The sequence below is a fragment of the Oryx dammah genome, unplaced genomic scaffold (assembly GCF_014754425.2).
Source record: "Oryx dammah isolate SB20612 unplaced genomic scaffold, SCBI_Odam_1.1 HiC_scaffold_5, whole genome shotgun sequence".
Lineage (NCBI taxonomy): Eukaryota > Metazoa > Chordata > Mammalia > Artiodactyla > Bovidae > Oryx > Oryx dammah.
This window is the reverse complement of record NW_024070189.1, coordinates 17,378,517-17,398,011: the sequence shown is the minus strand read 5'-3', so window position 1 is coordinate 17,398,011 and position 19,495 is coordinate 17,378,517. Positions and strand designations below refer to the sequence as shown.

At 40.0% G+C, this 19,495-nt stretch overlaps 1 protein-coding gene across 4 annotated transcripts in view; it reads right to left on the bottom strand.

The window, feature by feature from the left end:
- Positions 1–12,332: 12,332 nt before the first annotated feature.
- The window catches only part of FAM172A (family with sequence similarity 172 member A), a 407,879-nt gene continuing 400,716 nt past the window's right edge, over positions 12,333–19,495 (bottom strand). For all 4 annotated transcript variants that reach the window (XM_040241517.1, XM_040241524.1, XM_040241522.1 and 1 more), the window contains one exon: positions 12,333–15,484. In XM_040241517.1, coding sequence (XP_040097451.1) covers positions 15,342–15,484 — 143 coding nt within the window. In that variant the 3' untranslated portion in view covers positions 12,333–15,341. The remainder of the gene's footprint in view (positions 15,485–19,495) is intronic.

Here is a 19,495-nt window from a genome sequence, read left to right as displayed (position 1 = left end):
AATGCTATGTGCCCATTAGAATAATTTTTTTTTTCTTTTTGAGTGACTGGGCTCACGGAGGGAGCTTCATCCTTCACCCCACTTCACCCCCCAGCAGGTCAGAATATGCTGGGCCATATTCTAGGTTTTGACTATTATTTTGTGATCAACTCTGTTTAATTTTCTATTTATTTTCGGATCTCGGCCTTTCTGGATCACAGAAGTCCCCACAAACAACCCAGCAATAAATCTGAACAAAAATAAGACAGATTTCCTCATCGATGTGTAATAAAGTTAAAGGACATTGTTTTGTCAGACAAGCGCTAAGTAGAAAATAAATCTCAGGGTCTGGGGAAACAAAACGGAGCGCTGCTGGCATGTGTGTAAATTTACTTTTAAAAGCAATAAATCAATGTTAAATTAAACAGCTGGGTACCCTGTCTAGGAGAAGCTTCCGTGTTTAAGAAGACCTTGATGGGAGAAATGTGCTATTTAACTAGACACCAATAACAAAAAAAAAGTTAAATTTTTATTGTGATCTGAGGCAAGACTGGCCTGGGAACTTCTCTGAACTTCAGAGAGGAAAAGGGGAAGAGGAGGCAGTGTGAATTGTACCTACAATTTCCATCTTCAGATCTTTACATGTGTTTTGAGGCATAAGAAGACAAGGAGTTTTCATAGAAACGTTTTAGATGCTTTGTAAATTGTCGCTTAAGCTCTATACTGGCTTACGTTTGTTAAGTGGGTTATGATTTTAGGGGATTTTTTTTTCCTGTAAATACTATAACCTGTGGAGATGTTTTAATGAACATTTTGAGTATATTCTTATCTAGCAGTTCCTTGATTCTCAATGTGGTTGTTTTGCACAGTAAATAGATTAGCAGAAAATAGAGAATTGCTATTTCATATCTATTATGCCATGCCTTTTTTTCACAGAGACACAAACCTGAGATTGGGGTATCATTTAAAACTCATTTGGAATATTTTAATATTCATTTCCTAAGGTTTTTGTTTGGTTGGTTGGTTAGGTTTTTTTTTTTTTTTACAAACCACTTCACTGGGAAAATTTGTATGTGTGGGGTGGGGGCAGGGGACAGAACAATAGAAAACCCAAGCTCTGCCTTCTGTATTCTCTGAATCAATGAGTTATTATAAAGACAATATTCAGTAGCAGGAAATTAGGAGTAGTTTAAGGCTAACGTGTATGTACATGGATTTCCCCCACCACCAATCTGTAAATGAAATTCCGAAAAGAACCAACAGAAGTACTTTAGAAAGCAGACATGAGATGAACCCCTTAGTCTTCTGAATTCAGACCGACTTAGTTTAAAGGAAAAATACGGCATTTTTGCCTATACAGAAACCAGGGATTTTTTCTTGATTTCCTTCACATCACAAATCTCAGAAGCTGTGTTTTGTTAGCTCAGTTCCAGAGAATATTCATATAATTAGGTAACATCATTCAAACCCTTAAAGATGGGGAAAGTGCTGTTTTCCCCCCTCAAGCTACAAACTAACAGGGCTATTTGGCAGCTTGCTGGCCACCTTTGGACTTTGCTTCAGCCGAAGGAGATATCAAAGACCTGGTTGCCTGGAGAAGAATAAAGTTATATTATTTATATTTTGAAGGCAGCATCCAGTTTCCATGACCAGCCGTGCCTTGTTAAGGAAATCTGTGTCTCATGCCACTCAGAGATGGCTCGAATCGCCTGTCAGGAGACGTCTAGGCAGCCTTGTAAACTCAGAATGACTTCTCAAACCCTGCTAGGATTTCCCAGCGATGTGCTTTCCTCTGCGCCGAAGCCCTGGGAGTCATGTCAGCCCAAGGTGAGCCTTTCAGGCACTGATCTTTGTCCCCATCTGGAGAGGAAGGTGCAGAAGTAGCTAGCCGCGGCGCAGGTTTTGGAGGTGGGGATGGTGGAAACGGCAAGGCCGCTTGTTCTAATTAAAGACAATAAGCAACCCTGTGAGGAGCTGTCCTTTAGCCTTGGCTTGAGGCAGAAAGGGTCTGTCTCACCTCAGTAGTTAAGTCTGTTTGAGTTGGCTGGTGGGGTGAAGAGCAGAAACCCCTCGAGTAGCGCTGGGCTCAGGTGAGACAGGGCCAGTGGTTAAGTCGCAGCGAGTGCCTCTCAAGCCCCCTTTTACCTCCCAATTCCCTAGCTGCTCTGTGCTCTGTGCTTGACTTTGATTCTAACTTTGCTTGCTAGATGGCGCTCGGTGTCTCAGGACTTTGCGTTTCAGAATTAAAGCAGCTTTTTAGCACCGTTGTTCTCAACTAGTTGTGGGCATTTGATTAGCACAGTGCTGGTAATGCTCTAACTGCCCTTGTTTCTGTCAGCCTTGTTCATTTTTTGATTAAGGTAGCACCCAGATGGGAGCTGCCCACCTTCATCTGTATAATAATAAAATTTAGTGCAACTCTGCACCTGAATTTAGGGCACATTTATGGCTCAATTACCAGTTCTGATGCATTTCAAAAAGCACTTGGGTAACTTTTCCTCCAGTAATCTGATTGAGGTTTTCAGGAAGAAGATAAATCAGCAGGTCCAGACAGTTAGTTACAGCCCTTGAGGTTTACCACCAAGAGTTAACCTCCCGCTCCCACCACTAATACCTATTTCCATTTCAAGATGAGTCAAGCTAGTCTTAGGAAACTTACTGCTTTGATTTATCGTTATGGTATACCATGCATTGATTTTAAAGTATTATCATTTGTTTAAAGACCAAATACTAAATTTCAGGTCCATAAAGAAATGCATTTCAATATTAGTAATAAAAGCTACCATAAAGCTGGTGAAGGGTGATTTGTGGATTCTAAATGTATATTTATTTTAATCACGAGGTGATTCTTCTCAGATATTCAAAACACTTTAAAAAAATCCTTTGTGTGGAAGCACAAAGAGATGGAATACCAACAGTTCTGTTTCTGATGGAAAAAAAATTAAGATGAGCCAAAAGGACCTGATACTGTTTTCTCGAATGAAGATGTCACTTTCATAGCACTCACTGCTCTCAAACCGTTGTGTGTCCCTCAAAGAAAAGGTTGCAGGTGAGGAAGGCAAATGGGGGGGGGACCCTCCATGTAGGTATTTTACAAACATTTTGACAAAAGAGAATGTAACTTGTTACTTGTCTTTTGGATTCAGAGAACTAATTTCTATAGAAATGTCCCATCTTCAGGAAAATCGGTAACACTCAGAGCTGGGTGGTTTGGAAACCTTTTGTCAAACCATGGCTGCTTTGCTGGAGAACCCGGCAAATCCTCTCTCTAGGTGTTAGGCTGAAACCAGCAGGCGCTGAAAACCTAAAGCGGAAAATTTACAACTTGATCAGCCCCAACCACAAACCAAAAAACCTGCTACTGGTGCAAACATACGTTCTAGATTAAGTTAGGCAAATGGCTCTCGTTTTCTCAGGGTTGAAAGTTGATCAGGAAAATTCAAAATTGAGTAAACTGTGCTTCCAGTGGATCACCGGATGCTCTAATGCTTATAAATCCCTCCCAACCACTTACTCAAGAGAGTTAATATATTTTATTACCTTCTTGAGAGCTTAGTTAACAATCTCCGGCAAATTTAATCCAATCAGGTTTTACTTTCCAGGAACACATATAGTTTTAAAAGTTGGGTAAGTTGAAAAACTAGGTGTATTCTCTTCTCTAATGTTAAACTGCTAGATAGCTAAAGTGTAACTCAGTTGCTTTAATGCCTTTTCTATTTCTTCACATACACACTAACTTTAAAAAGCAGAAATTAAACTGTTGGATTTATTTGAAACTTTCTTTAAAGTTTTATTCTTCAGAGGTGCAGGTGATTTTTTTTCACAGCATGAGACAAAATAAGAGAGTGTTACCCACACCTTTAATTATGTCAGGAAAGACTGAAATCATGCTTTTTTTTTTTTAATGGGTTAAGTGTATTTTGCAACCTCCCTGTGGTCATACAACCATCTCCCAGCTCAGTCATTTGATGACCAGCCTAGCTATTAAGATGCCAGGTAAGCTAGTTTAGAATTACCTCTGGATTCTCCAAGATGGCTAGCTCCCTAGGCAAGTTGCAGAAGACACACCTTGGGTCCCTTCTTATCTCGGGATAGGAAGTCACTCCCTATTACCTACCTGAATGTGAATGATCATCCTGCAGATTTTAACTAACATTGTCCTGTTGAAGTTTGGTGGTTATTGTTTACATGGCTCTCCTCCCCAGGGGGTCTTGGAAAGTGTTTAAGAGATTACTGATTTCCAAGAAACCAAAGAAATCTGTTCTTTTATAACTTGTGAAACACACACTTTCCTTTAACTAAATAGTGTATATTTGACGTTGACAAATGCGCAAGAGACAGGAAACTTATTTTAAATGACTTTGAAGGAGAACAAATAAATAGGACAGAAGCAATCCTCTAGAAGAGTGGGATTGGAATTAAAGAAAAAGTTTGGAATGAGGTGTATGGGGGTGACCATCTATGCTGTAAAATGGTTTAAAGTTCATCGAACACATACAGGTGGTGAGCAAACATCACTGGAGAACCTCCTTTCAGGGGGACCTAATCATTATCATTCTGTGTCTTGATTGTGATTTGTCTCCTTAAAAGGAGGTTTCTTGTACTTCTTTTCACCACGTTTTTCTCTGGCAAAGGTGGTCCTGAAATATCCACCCAGATCTGGGAGTTTCTGATTTACTTAGACTAACCCAGAAAAGTCATTCTGAAACTGTGTCAAGAATACACTTTTTTTTTAAAGTAAGAAATTCCTGATTAATAAATTAGGAATCTTAGCCACTCTGTCCCCAGGTCATAAGGAAAAATCTCCAGTCAAGGAAAGAAGTTCCCAAAAACCCAGACTGAAGGAACAAATGTTAGGCACCCAGGAGTTCAGTAACTGCTCTGTACTTCCCCCAAATCTCCACAAGTCCCCCGAAACAACAGAGGAAAGCCCCACATCCTCCACACCTGATTCCCTTTCTTGTTACCGAACTTTGGTATGTAACAATGAATTTACCCAAGGATGGAAGCTCAATTCAGAGAATAAGCTCTGGGAAAATATACCAACCAAAGACATTCAAGCATTATCATATTTCAGTTGTAGTTTCACCACGGGGAGGTGGATCCTGGTCACAAATATTCGAATCTCTGAGTCACGATTATTCAACAGGTCCCCTTTGCTATCCTGCACACTTCAGCTGCTACGCTGCCTTTGCCTGTTTTCACAGGGTCATGCCGCTAGTGTAAAACAGCTCCCAGCATGGCTGAGTTTCTCTTGCAGCACGGACTTGTCTCAGAGTTTGGACAAAATGATTCTTGAGACCACAAAATTGACCAAACTATGAGAAAAAAAATTATCTTTGGGGATAACTCAGCAGTGACTTTGCACACCCAAAAGGGGGCAAACATTTTGTGCAAGCAGCGCTGTGTGAGAAAACAGACTAAATTGTTAACCTATGAAATATTTAATATTTGTATGTCTTAAGAGAGAGAACAATAGAGTTTTGAAGCTGACTTACCGCTAATCTGAGGAATTCACAGAAAATTTTCATTGTAATACTGTGGCAAATAGAGGATCATTTTATCCTGAAACGTATTGTAATTCACGTTACTATACAAAGGCAGTTTTGTAATCAGTTTATCGAGGCTATTTTAGAGGAAAGAAACCCCCTACTGTAAGATACCAAAATCTTTCCCCTTTTCACTTTCCTGGCCCATTCTGATCAAGTTTGGATCAAGCTGATTTGAAACGATTTTTGTACAATCGATATTTTAATAGAAATTTGGTTTTGGCTGTCTTGCCTACTCAGAATGGAATACTTTCGTCCTCAAAGTCGATTCAAGAGAGTAGATGATTAGAACAGGGTTCAGGAGGCAGGGAAGAGATTTCACTCAAAGTCCAACAAGTGAGGCAAGTTTCAGTAAAGGAAGGTGCAGTTGGAAATCTTTAAAAACTAGTCTTAAGCGTGCTGACTTATATGTTGCTAGGGAGATGACGCAATGAAAAGACACCAGCGGAAAGTGATCTTTATTGTACTTTGCTTAACCCTACGGTAAAACGGAGATCCAAACAGGGAGACCTGCGGAAATTTGGATCTTGGAGTTGAGGTCTGAAAGTAGGAAAAGAGGTCGTGGTGGGTACTGAGCCAGGCGCGGCCCCTCTTTAGTGCTGTCAGATAAGTTTCTGGCAAGCTCTTTAGCACGCCGCGGACCGGGCGCCCGCTGCAGAGCCACCTGCTACCGGGCGGTAATGAACCAGAACCTGGGCGCACCCCGGGGAGACGGCTCTAGCCCCGGACAGAGCCGTGCGACCGAGGGTCCAGTGGGTCTGGACGTACAGCTCTCGGACCACAGGTCTCTCGTGGCTGAGATCACCAGCCCAGGGAGGATGAAGCTCATAGTACAGAGCTCTTAAAGCGGTGAGCTGGTACAGCTCTGGCCAGCTTAGAGGTGGTGGTGAAAAGTTGGTCAAAGTTGCGGCTAAGACTTCTACCACGAGCGACTTAGAGTGGCGCTGCTTTCATGATACAGTCGATGCAAATTCGGGGAGCAGGCAAATGGTGTGTCAACTCTGGGGCACTCTAGCTAACACCGGGCACGGAGCAAGCAAGCCTCTCCACCCACGAACTGTAGACTTTTAAAACCCACTGTCGCTTTGGGCTCAGATCGTAAGATTTTGAGCCAGTTTCCTACGGTGAGGGGGTGGTCGGAGAGAGGAATCAGGCGAGGGCTGGAACTTCGGGTTTCTGGCGGAGGGGAGCGGGAAGGGGGCGCGCTGGGTGCTGTCCATGGTGCTGGGAAGAACGCGGCTTCATTTCGCTTCTTTTTGCGGCACCCAAACCGAGCTCAGGTGTGGGAAAAAAAAGAGACGGAGAAACCGAAAACTTCAGCGGTTGAGATTTTTTTTTTTCTTCCATGAATGTGGAAATACGCATAATGATGTATAATTTAAACAGCTCTCTACGAGAGTTCTACCCTATTTCTCTGTCTGCACAGCTGAGTCAGCAGCGGTAACTGGTCATTACAAGACGGTTTCCTCCTTAAAGTGTTCCAATTTTTCAAAGTAATGTAATTATCAATTACTGACATACAAAGTAAAGAGGAAGGAGGAAAGAAGAAAGGGTGATTTGAGACTTTAAACATATCCAAAGGCACTTAGCTATTTTCAGGTTTGATACCATATACTAATACAACAGCATGACTTAGCCCATTAGATACTATGAGCTTACTGAAAATTTATTTTTAAAAATATCATATATTTAAATAATTCTCTAAACTTCATGCTAGCCAAATGCTGCAGTTATGTTTTTTGTTAGCAAGAATAAAAGAAGTGGTTTATGTATGGTTGTGGGTGTGTGTGTGAATCTGAAATGGCTGATTTCACTTTAAGCTTCAAAATGGTATTATAATAACTGCATTCTCTTAAAACAAACTAGATTTCTTAAAAGACAGGTGTCCAGAAAGAAAGCAATATACAAATAGAAAGTATTTCAAAATTAGAATAAAGAACTAAATAGAAACATTGCTTATCTAGGAAGCAAAGCACACTTCAAGAGAGAAAAAAACATATATAGGTTTTACATGTGTAAAATACATGTTTTTTACAAAAAGTTTGTGTGTGTAATGTGTGTGTGTGAAACTATGTGATGAAATATCAGGTAGAATATTAACTATGTTTGGTCAAACCAGAAATGTGAAAAACATGGCTAATTGTGTTAACATGAAAAATGTTAGCCTTAGCAACTTGAATCCATGTGACAATGAAGAAGAGACAAGAATTCAAACAGCTGACACAATGATCAGCAGCAACTGACAGCATCTCATTTGATATTTGATATCAAGCACGAGATCAATATTTGTGAGATCAATGCAATTTTAATGGTTTTCTTTTGAAACTGTATGAAAGCCAAATTGTGACACTCTGTACTAGGGTTATTTTTAGAGATGGCTATTCCAGGGGATGATATTAAGTAATTTACTGAGGCAAAGAATAAAAAAAAAAAAACCAACAACAACAAAAAAACAAGCAAAAGCAACACCCCCAGCCCCAAAATCTCCAAACCAAAACCACCACAACAAACCATCAATATTTCTTCAATTGATAAATCCTGATTATCAGTACCCAGAGAAGGTAGGAACATTTATTGGAAAAAAGCCATGTAATTATAGTTAAAACAAAGAAGAAAACAACCCTTTGGGAAACTCTTTGGAGGTACATGAAGATGAACTGAATCAGAGGTACCTTTTTCAGGCACAACGGGATTAGGTAGTACTTGAGCAAAAAGAAATGAAAATGATAAAAAAAGAGAAAGCTAGCCCTTTCAGCTATAGGGGCAATTGCTCCATGTGTGGAATTCTGTGTGAAGTAACAGATTTTTCTGTGTCCTAGGCAGAAGAGAAAACTGAGACCCCTATCTGACACTCATCGTTAAGGTCCCACAAAGGTCACATGGAGGGAAAAAAAGTAATTAGGTACACATATTGTCTATTATTTTCCTTTTAAGTTTATACATTAAAAATAAAATGCAAATTGATCTCAGAGGCACACAGGTCCCCAACCTATAAATCTTTAAATGGTAATCGAGAAGGGTTCTACTCTTTATTTTTCAGTCTTTACTGCTTAGTCAGACAGCAATGTTAACTCATTTGCTTACCAGCTCATTCTGACAAAAAAAAGCTAAACTTTGTTTTTACAGATTCAGTTTTGAGGAATTTTCACGCAGAGGAATCTAAGACAAACAGCAGTTTCTGGGGAGGGAGATGAAGGGTGGTGCAGAGAGATTATTTTGGAAAGACAGTAACAAGGTGAGATGTGGTGTGTGTGTGAATCTGAAATGGCTGATAAGCAGATGTTTTAAGTTTTTGCACTAAAAAAGAAGAGTTTTCCACTTGTAATTAAACTTTAATCAAGAACTTGGGAGAGACTGGTTTCTTTTTTGCTTGAAATAATGGGGGCACTTTGGAAAATTTCAGATGCCTGACCTAAAGACTTCTCCTCCCTTTCCAAGACAGAGAATAAAATACTTCAAAACCATGCAATTCTTAAAATTTTTAGCTCAATGTTTCTCTTTTTCTAATGTTTTTCTTGATGAAAGTAAATTACATGATAAAGAAACTGTTAGTTTATTATTACTAACAGGTCACTTTTTAAAAAGGCACTGTATTATATGCTTTTAAGTGAAATATAGACCTAGTCCTTTTGCAATAGAATTAAATCATACACCTAGTATACTCCTTAAAAGCCTAGGTAAAAGCATATTTTCCAGGATTTTGAATAACTCCATAACAAACAGTCACTCTCTGCATGTGTGTCTGTGTTGTATTTTATTTCAAGTCTGGCTGATTGCCTATAAACTAAAGACACCAACGGTTTAAATCAACTCTTTTTTAATGAAATAAAGCCAACCTTAAACACTTACACACATTACATACAGATAATTTACAGATGCAAATGAACTTGAAGTATTCAAAAATGTTTATTACAATGTCTTGCAGAATTTCAACATGAAAAATTTATTTAAGAGAAAGTAAGTTTACAAACAATCCTCGTGACCAACATATATGGAATACCTACTAGGTTACTTGCACTGAAGAGACATACACATACTGTATATGTTGTCTGTCCTGGTAGAATGGCCACATATACCCCATGGATGGATATGTACATGTATGTGTGTACACATACACAAAGACATATATGCATATATACATATTTTTCTGTTAGGTCTTAAAAAGACCCTGAGTATTTCAAAAAAGGAAATGAACTTTATATTCAATTGCGGTTAATTTGGACTTCAATTTGGCTCATCATAATTTGGCCAATAATTTTTACCTGATAGCATGAAGGGCAATACTTAGAATTTAAAAGTTTAGTGTTCCAAAAATGCTGCTCTTCTTAAGCTACTTTGAAGTAATGCTAGTCAGTTTAAGATCCAGATCTACATGTTAATCTCTAGTTTTGCCTTCAAACAGAATTCAGTTACAAAGAACTTGGAAAGATTTTGAATCTATTCAGGAGGGGAAAACTCTTTAATTTCCTGAGGAGTAAAAACTCCCCAAGAAACTTCATATAGCTTCTTAGATTTTGCTTAGCATACGTGATAAAACATTGATTGTTGCAGTTTGGTGACCCATGAAATTTGGGGGTTAGTTTTCTCTTCAGACCAGAGCATATAATTATGCAAATAAAGAGCTGTCACTGATCTAGTGAAATACTCACAAACACATGCACTCTGAAATTGGACAGAAAAGTGAAAATGGTTGGTGATGTGATGGTGCCATGGTTTGTTTTCCTGCCAAGTTTCTATCCAAGTTCATTATTCAAATTGTAAACTTTAAAAAGAGACATATCATTCGTGGGGGTGTTGGTTGTCTTTTCATTTCAGATTCTTTGTATTGGTACTGCAGGCTGGCTACAAAGTACAGTTCAACATTATTTTACCTATGACAGTCTCCCATATTACCCGATGCATTAGCCAAGGAAGAAAAAGTGGAATGATCTGGAAAGAAAAATGCAGGGCCTCTCTAGATTTCTCTCTAGAAACATGTTTCATGTCTGTTTCAAATAGAACTCAACAATACAAAGAATATAGTGAAAGGTTTTTTTCTTTTTTTTAAACAAATCTCAAGGCAAAGGACTGGGAAAAGTTGCCTGGAAGGCCTCATGGATTAAGTCAAATTTCCATTTTCAAGCTTTTTTCCATTCAAAGGGAAAAGGCTGGTCACTGCATGATATCCACTTAATGGTCAAACTTTCAGGACGATTTTCTTCCTATCTAGCAATTAAAGACCACTACCTAATATTTGGTGACTTTAACCTTTAAGGTTCATTTATAATTACCACTCCTCTAAAACCTTTGTGCTAAGAATTAACAAGCGTTCTTGAATGTAACCATGCTCTTTGGCATCAAGGTCTCCCAATTCCAGAGTTACCATTGCGCAGGCTGTTGCATAATTTCAGATGTCACAGAGAGCTCCACTGATGAAATCTGAGAAGGCTCATGTCAGACCACTGACTGCTAAAGACATCACTACATGAAAGACCAGTGGTGTGAAACTTTAAAAACATCGATCCAAATGAATCAATTAAATCAACATTCATCCCTCCTAAGTGTGAGGTTTAAAACTATCATTGTTGCCTTTTTTTTTTTTTTAACCCTACATAGATTTTGAGATAAACGCTGGAATGCTTTGATGGCTACTTCTATTCTCGAATCTCTGTTAATCGACTTTGTGCTATTTTCCTCTTTTCAACATCTTCCACTTGGTGTACATTCTTTACTTTTAGTACAGTGCATGACAGTTGCAGTGCTCTAAGTCTAAAACCGCCTAACAAAGCTGACGCTTTAGGTAGGGCAGCTTTAAGCTCTGTGAAGTGTTGATTAAAAACCCTTTCCCAGACTCAAACTGATCTTTTTGGAGATTAATAGAATATTAGATAAAAGGAAGACGAACAATTCAAGAGACTCCCACTCAGTCACACTATACAAGGAAGGAAGGAAGGAAGGAAAGTATTCAATTTTTGAAAGGGGGTACCTCCTGGAGTCTTTTATTTTATATTATTATACCTCCTAATAAGTAATCATGAAATAACCACCACTATTATCCTTTTTTGCCACACATATTTCAAAAATGAGACTATCTTACATTTATTTAAAGACTGTTAATTTTTTCTCTATAGAGGCATAGGCAAAGTTTTTGAGAAAATTTTAGACTTTCTGTAATAGTAATCTTTCTGAAATGAACTAAGATTACAGACAGCGAAAGAAACCTGTCAGTTTACAGTTACAATCTATGATTACAAGGGGAGACACACGTGTCTGGATTGCAACCCCACCCCCCCACCCAGGTAATCCAGAGAAAAATGAAACATTCTAATTTATTAGCACTGATCATACAGGAAACATTATTTTGTTATCCACACTCCCTCAAAGGAGTTACAGGTTTTAAAGAAGGAAAAGCTGTGAAATACATGTAAACAGGATATTTTTAGATTAGAGGTAATAATACATCCAGGATCTATATAGGGATTTGGGAGCAATTTAATCTCAGCAGACTCCTTCTGGAAAACACATTTGTTTACCATATATAGTAAAGTATATTTTATAAAATGATAGTTTAACAACAGGTTCTAATTTCCTTGTAGCTAAGGAGATATTTCAGGTCTTAAAAACATTAGCTTTGTGGAAGTTCCAACCTAAAGAGTGACTCAACTGAAGCTAGGATATTACTTTACAGCAATAATAATAGTAATAATAAGCAGCTATAAGGTTTAAAATATTGATAAATGCTGTTCCATCATTCTTTCTAAATTTCTGCTTACCTCTATGTGTGACAAAATGAACTTCTGAACAAGAATAACACATCACTGAATATTGGGAAAATTGTTTTTTATTTTAAAATAGTAAACAGAAATATATCATATATAGGAAACTCCTGTGCTTTAGTTTTCTTTTGGTATAAACAATAATGTAATCCAAGTTGAAGCACAAGGTAGAAACTTGAGAAAAGAACAATTATTACATCTCCTCCTTCCCCATTCAAATATCCATGAAAACCTTTACTGGCTATATGGTTATGTACCTTTAGAAAGCTCCAAAGCCAGGATCTGGGTTTTAAGTTTTAACAGGACTATTCTGAACCTTAGGTTTATCAGCAACTCCTTGCTTCCCATTACACTTCCTCTAAGAACTCACTATACAATTAAAAAAAGAAAGATAAAAGCCCACTTCCAAACTTTAAACCTCTACTCTGCTGAAAACTTGTCTGAAGACATCAGAATGGGAGATCAGAGCAGAACCTTTGTTAACCCTTCTCTCGTTCAAGCAGGCAGGCTACTACCAACTGACTGTTGTTATTCTGGGAAAACTGAGGTGAATGTAATAGTATTATATTCATACCAAGAAACCTATAGTCAACAGGTTATAAAAAATTCCACATTACAAGGAATCTTACCAATAATCAGCTGGAGGTCTAGGGTGGGTTGCTTAGCTCTCTCCCGGTGGCAACAGCTGAGATCCACAAGTAGAAACTATATTTACACAACTTAAGTTTGCAAATAGCTCTCTACAGATAGTTAAATAAGGCCTAACAACACAGTAGTTTCAAAGGCAATTTAAATAGTGATTTACTCGTTACCAGTAAAGGTTTTTAAAGAGAGAGGTGAGAAAACTGAAGAGAAGGAATAGGAGTGATTTGGTTTATAACCCGAGCGTATTTGCTCTAAGTCAGTTGGAGAAGCTTCACAAACTGACTACTGTACAAGTGCTGATTAAAAAAACAAACAAACAATAAAATTAGTTCCCTGTGAACATTTTCAGATACTGAAAACACCACACAATTTGTAACACTTTGAAAAATACATACAATCCGTATCAATTCTCAAAGCCTGTCAGTGGAAGGTACCATTAGTTAACACAGTTCACCATTACTTCCAAAACAGAAAAGATTGCAGACCAACATGCTTGACATTGTTGGAGTTATACATTTCAAGGACTTGGATAAAATGATGTTTTGATTTTTTCCACCTATGTTGTTTCTGCTAAAATAACATCAAAAGATATTCATATAAGACTGTTGAAGAAAGATCACCTTAACTTAGCATCATTAAAATTATGAGAACTAATTAAAGCACTTGTGTACCAACACAGATACTATCAGTTTTAAAACTTGCTGAAATCGATTCATAATATAAAAACAATGAGGTTTTTTTTTTTTTTAAGTTATTCTTCTGAGGAGTCAGACAGTCCTAAGTCATTTTGGGTACATTTTATCATGTCCTCAAATAAGGCAGGCATATTGTTGCATATCTTTAAAAAAGGATGGAAAAATATTAAATTCAGATCTTCACTTATTAGAAACAGATTCTTCTCTGGGTAATTAAATTCTACAAGTAATTAAAAAATTGATAATGTTAAGATTTAACATGTGAATTTAAAAGTCAGCAAAATCTTAACTTTTTTTTTTTACCTTATACTTCACAGTGTTGTTGGCCAGATCTTAGCTGGACTAAAAAACTTAACTGTTGAAACTGTAGGGCAAAACCTTACAGAGGAGGACTACTACGAATTATACCATTAGGCTAGGAGGAGAAAAGTCTTTCATAGCAGAAAACTAAAAAGAATCATCTTAGCTCCACTAAGTCTTTCAGAAGGAAAAAGTTCAAGAACACACAAGTTCATTTTCCTGATGAGGATAAAAAATTATCTCCCTAAAAAGGCCTAACAACCCCCCACCCCCAAAGCTCAGAACATATCAATCCAGTTAGGATTAACAAGAACAACAAACTTCCTCTACATTAAGATTTACACAAGACTTAACTATGCTATCTAAATTACAATGCTACCCAATACACACTGTGTATTTTAGAAAGTAAATTCTAATGATGAAGTTGGAAATTGCACTGAAAATTAAACCTTTCACTCATATACTTAAACGATTTGCTCATCATTATGCACTGGTTTAAACACTCTTCTGCAACCAGAGACCTGTGTAAAGTCTCATATTCAACTGGCAAGGATTTTCCGCCATAACGTGGATTCGATTCGGTACTTTATCCTTTTGTTTTTTGGGGGGTGTGTGTGTGCACTTCTGGTCTCAAAAATAGGATTGTTAGGGAGCGCACAAGTTGCCCTCCCCAAACTACACAGTACATCACCGCATGCATGTTCTGAATTTGAACTTGGCTTTGGGGGGTTTGAGTTTGAGTTTGGTTTTGGATAGGGAACTGTATAACTTCTTTAAAAAAAAAAAAAAAGACGTTAGAAGTCCTTAGGGAAAATTCTATTGAAAATGGAAGTTTTTTAAGTCTAGAATAAAAAGTTTGCTTGGGTTCGGAGAGAGAAAAAAGAAGATTCTATTGAAAATGGGGGGTTTAAGTCTAGAAGAAAAAGTTTGCTTGGGTTCGGAGAGAGCAAAGTGTCTGTGTGGCGGGGGTGGGGGGCGGGGGCCGTGGGAGCGGCGCGGAGGCGGCGGGCGGTAGGACCGCGCGGACGCCGCTCGTCCCGCAGCGCCAGCGCGGGCTCCGTCGGGACCGTCTGGGGCGCGCCGCGCCGGGCAGGGCGCCGTCCGCCTCAGTCGGCGCGGAGCCGCGGGCTCGGCCCGCAGGAAGCGCCGGCGCGACCGGTGCACCCGGATTGCTTTGACAGTTGCACTCATCTAGAAATAATGCCGAACGCCGTTTAGCTGTGTCTATATATATATATCACGGCCCTGTGGCCCGAGGGGGAAAACAATCTAATGAGGGGCTGGGAGTCGGCTCGCCGGGCCCGGCGGGGGGTGTGTGTTGGTCTGGGTGTGGAGGGGTGAGGAGGCCGGACGCCGGCTCCGGGGGCGCTTCCTCGCCCCCCCCCCGCCCCCCCCGCGTCCTCGCTCTCGCTCTCCTCTTACAGCTCTTCGTGCTTTATTCGGTGCGAGCGCCGCGTCAGAGCCGGCTTGGGCGAGCTGCTCTTGGCCTCGGAGGCTTCGGTGAAGAATTTGAAAATAGACGGGAAGCTCTTCCAGGAAGTGAGCTCGTGGCGGTCGGTGCCTGAAAAAACGCAGACAGGGGAAGGGGTAGGGGGGTTACGCGGTGGCCTCGCGCGCCGCCGGCGCGGGAGGAGGGGCGGGGGGACACGGGGCCGCCGATCGTCGCTCCCGGAGGCCGCGGCTCCCCCCCAGCACCGCCCCCCCCGCCCCTCCGCGGCCTGCGACCCCCTGGAGCCGACCCCTGGGGACCACCCCTGTACCTGAGGGCTCGCGTGGCAACCCCGCCCCGGGGGGGAAGGCTCGCAGGCCGACTCCGCGGCTCCGCCCGCCCGGGCCCGCGACCCCGGGACTCCGCCGTCGCAGGCCGGAGGCCCCCCAGCACGGCCACCCCGCCCCCGAACCCTGACCACCCCCCCCCAACCCTGATGCGCGGCCGCGGCCCGTTAGTCTCCCAGCGGTCGCCCGAGGCGCGGCCTCAGCCCCCTGCGGGCCAATCGAGGCGCGGGGCGGGGAAGGGCCACTCCCTCTCCCGCCGGGGAAAACCACCCACCGCCCCCAGGCTCGGCGCGCGCGGGGATTGGTCTCCCCGGCGCGGCTCGGCGTCCCGGCCGCTGCCGCACCCACCGCGGAGCACTCACGGTTCTTCGCTTCCCGAGAGAAGGAAACACGTCCGAGTTTAGTGTCCCAGCAGCTTACGTGTTTTGTTTTGTTCTTAACAGATCTTAGGGGACAGTTTTACAGAAGCTAAACAAAACCCTCCAGTGTTTCGAGGCAGTCACTAGTAAAACAGCCTCTAGGCCCCCCGTATGTTGTCAGGAGGAATGCAACTCACCAAATGAAGGTTAAGTGGTCAGTTTATGGAGCTCTTTTATTTTACTACAGCTTCTTTTCAGTGGGCTTCAGTTTCATGCTAATGTAAATTTTTTTTAAAATAAAATCTTCAGTTTGAGACAGACCAAAAAATAATAATAACACTGATGTAGACAGAAGAAGAGATGAGGCCGTTAACCTGTTTTTGACTCCTTGGGATAGCTCACATCATTTTACTAATAGCTTTACAAACGGAACACTTTTTAAATTAAAAAAAAAAAATGACAGCAACAAAGACTGTCCCCCTAGAAATAATGAGTGAATAGCTTTGAAACGGTTGAAATCTCTTCCTAGATCACTCAATTATGCAGAGGGACACTGCCTGGAAGTCTCTGGATTCGGGGCCTCTGTCTGATACTTTAACATTGTTAATGATAATTCTTTAGTCTGTAATAGTAGGTCATTGCTATGGTTACTCTACAATGGTGCAACACTTTGCTTTCCCCTTCAGCTATTCGCTGAGTCCTGGTAACCACATTTGTTGCCTAGCAACAGTTTTGTGACAGTATCACAATCTGGGAGTTACAACAATAAGGATGCTATGGCTGCCTCGACCAGAGAGCAGGAAGCTATATTCTGCGCCTGTGACTTAGCTGTGGGAGCTGGCCTTACTTGAGAGCCCCTCTTTTAATAGGTGTCCTCAGAAGGATGCTCTCTACCCTCCTGTCTGCTACAGATTGGCCTAATGAACTGCATTTGGAACTAAGATCTAGTACTGAAGTCATATCCTTGATAAATACCCCCCAACACTGCTGGGTTCAGACTGAAAAATGAGGTCATCTTTCCATTTGCTTACTCATTTTGGGCAAAATTCAATGTTAGTCAGGGGGAGAAAGAAGATGAGTGTAGGTTTATCCTGGTAAATCCTAAAGTGCCTGACTGGATTTTGATGTCTTAGAATTCTTGGGGAAAAAATTATATATATGTGTGCCTGCATCAATAAGTGTGTAAAATTTCAAGTTCTTTAGAATATATTTAACTTCCAATATTTATTGTCAGTATATAACTTTCACTGATTTATTCAGCTAACAGTCTGAAAGACTTCCTTTGAATTTGGAGTCATCTATATTCTCCAAAAACAAAAGAAGTTTGTGAGCAGTTCTAGATAAGCTCAGACATACCTACTTTAAATAATATTTCATGGGTATGTTTATGGACTGGTTTATGAAACGACCAACCCTGTTTGTAGAGTCTTGTAAGTCCAGTTTCATTTCAATAATAATTATTAGTAGCAATTGTAATGAAAAAACATTTTTAAGTCAATTGTATTGTCTATTCTCCGATGCATACTACATGGAAACACCCATCCCCAAACACAATAGGAAAAAAAAAAGGTGTTAATTGTCTCTTTTCCTTCTCATTTCCCATGCTTCCGGGCTCATTGGCATTTCCTCTGTAGTGATCACACTTAGACTTACTAACGTTATCAAGGCTATGATGAATTTGTAAGCTTTCTTAGGGAACTCCTCTCATAATTCCTCCCACCCCTTGAAAACCAATTCAATGTATGAATCTAGAGGGACCTAAAGAGTCAATGGTCTGAAGCAATTTTAACTCCTTTATTTTTTTTTTTTCCTGGTGACAGTCTTTCTGAAGGATGAACAAATTTCCCTGGTGATAAAGTCACTACAAAGGCTTTTTAGTTTTAGCTTATGATGACTCTCTGCTTGATTAGTCTTGGGCTGAAAAGAGCAAAGTCCCTGAGATAACTGAAGACCTGCACTAGCTCTCAATATTTACCCTTGCAATTTAAGAGAAGAAATAATGAGAATGTGTGCTCTGTCAGAGGAAGGGAAATTGCTAGGAGTAAAGTAATAAGCAAGGTGGGTTAGAAACTGAATTACGGAGAATGAAGTTGGGGAGGGAGAATTCTCCCTAAACTAAGGAGTGGTAACATAAATATCTTATATAAAAATGGCTTTCTTTTCTAAATTACTGAAAGTAGATTTTTAATAATTTAACAATAGCATTTGGAAGTTAGGTAGTTGCATGTCCATCTGGGGCTGTGTATACACATTTCAAAAACATGTTTGGAGACCATTTTTGAAAATTCAAGGCCAAAGGTCAATCAAATATTCACAAATGAGTATGACTATCCACCCATAGCAATACTAACAGAATGGAAACATCAGACAGCAGTTTTCTAGTAATTAAAAATTATACCACTCTAGGGGAACTTCTTCTGTCAGGATGGGAACACAAGGCCATTATATCATCTGTTCATAAGAGCAAATAAAGGGGGAAAGTTTATGCTAACTAAAAAACCAGCCATTTATTAATAAACTGCAGTGATGTGTGGATAACATGGAAACTAGTCCAGTCAGCACTAATGTAGGTTACTTGAAGGAGATAAACGGTTTTAGAGTCAGGCCTGGTCTTTGCTCTACCACAACTTTACCCTTAGCAAAAACTCCTCTTTTTAGGGACTGTAAACATCTTTCTCCTTTTCAAACTCCCCATTTTCCTAATCTAAGTTGTTCCCACAATGAGGAGATAAAGGGTTTTCCCAGGTTGATTTTGGTATCCTTTTAGACTGGCAGGCTTTCTCTTACTGGATGATTCACCTTTGGGGCAAATTCAATTTCCTAGTCCATAAAATCAATTCAGTACCAAAATAAACGTGCAGGATCTCAGTTCTTTATTACAAAAAAGTGCCCTTGCTCAGTCATAATCAGTGGTTCTTAATGGACATGGTAGTGGCTTCTGGGGCATTTTGGAAATCTGTAGGAAAATTTTTTGGAGGTCAAGACAATTGGGAGCAGCTTTTGGCATTTACTGGGAGAAGCCTGGGGAGATGGACATCCTTCAGTTAGCAGGGCATTACAGCAAGAAGAATTGTTCTGCACTGTACATGGTTTTCAAATGTTTCACCAGCTATTCATGTAGTTGAAAAACTTGTTTATGATTATGGGCTTAGAATTTAGATTTGTTTAACAAAGTATTCTGGCATGATTTTTTAATATAACAGAATTTTTCAGGAATCAGGTACAATGTAAAGTGAAGGAATTTTGTGCTTTGTGTTGTTCAGAATATTACCAAGAATGGATTACTATATGAGAAATATCTCATCACTGGCCTCACTGCTCACAGTTCTTGCAATTGGCCTGTATTTGTAGATGTAGAATTCCTGGTGATCTGATGCTCAGGACCCATGCAGGCTTTCTTGAGCACTTTAAATAGTGATATGCATATTATTATGGGT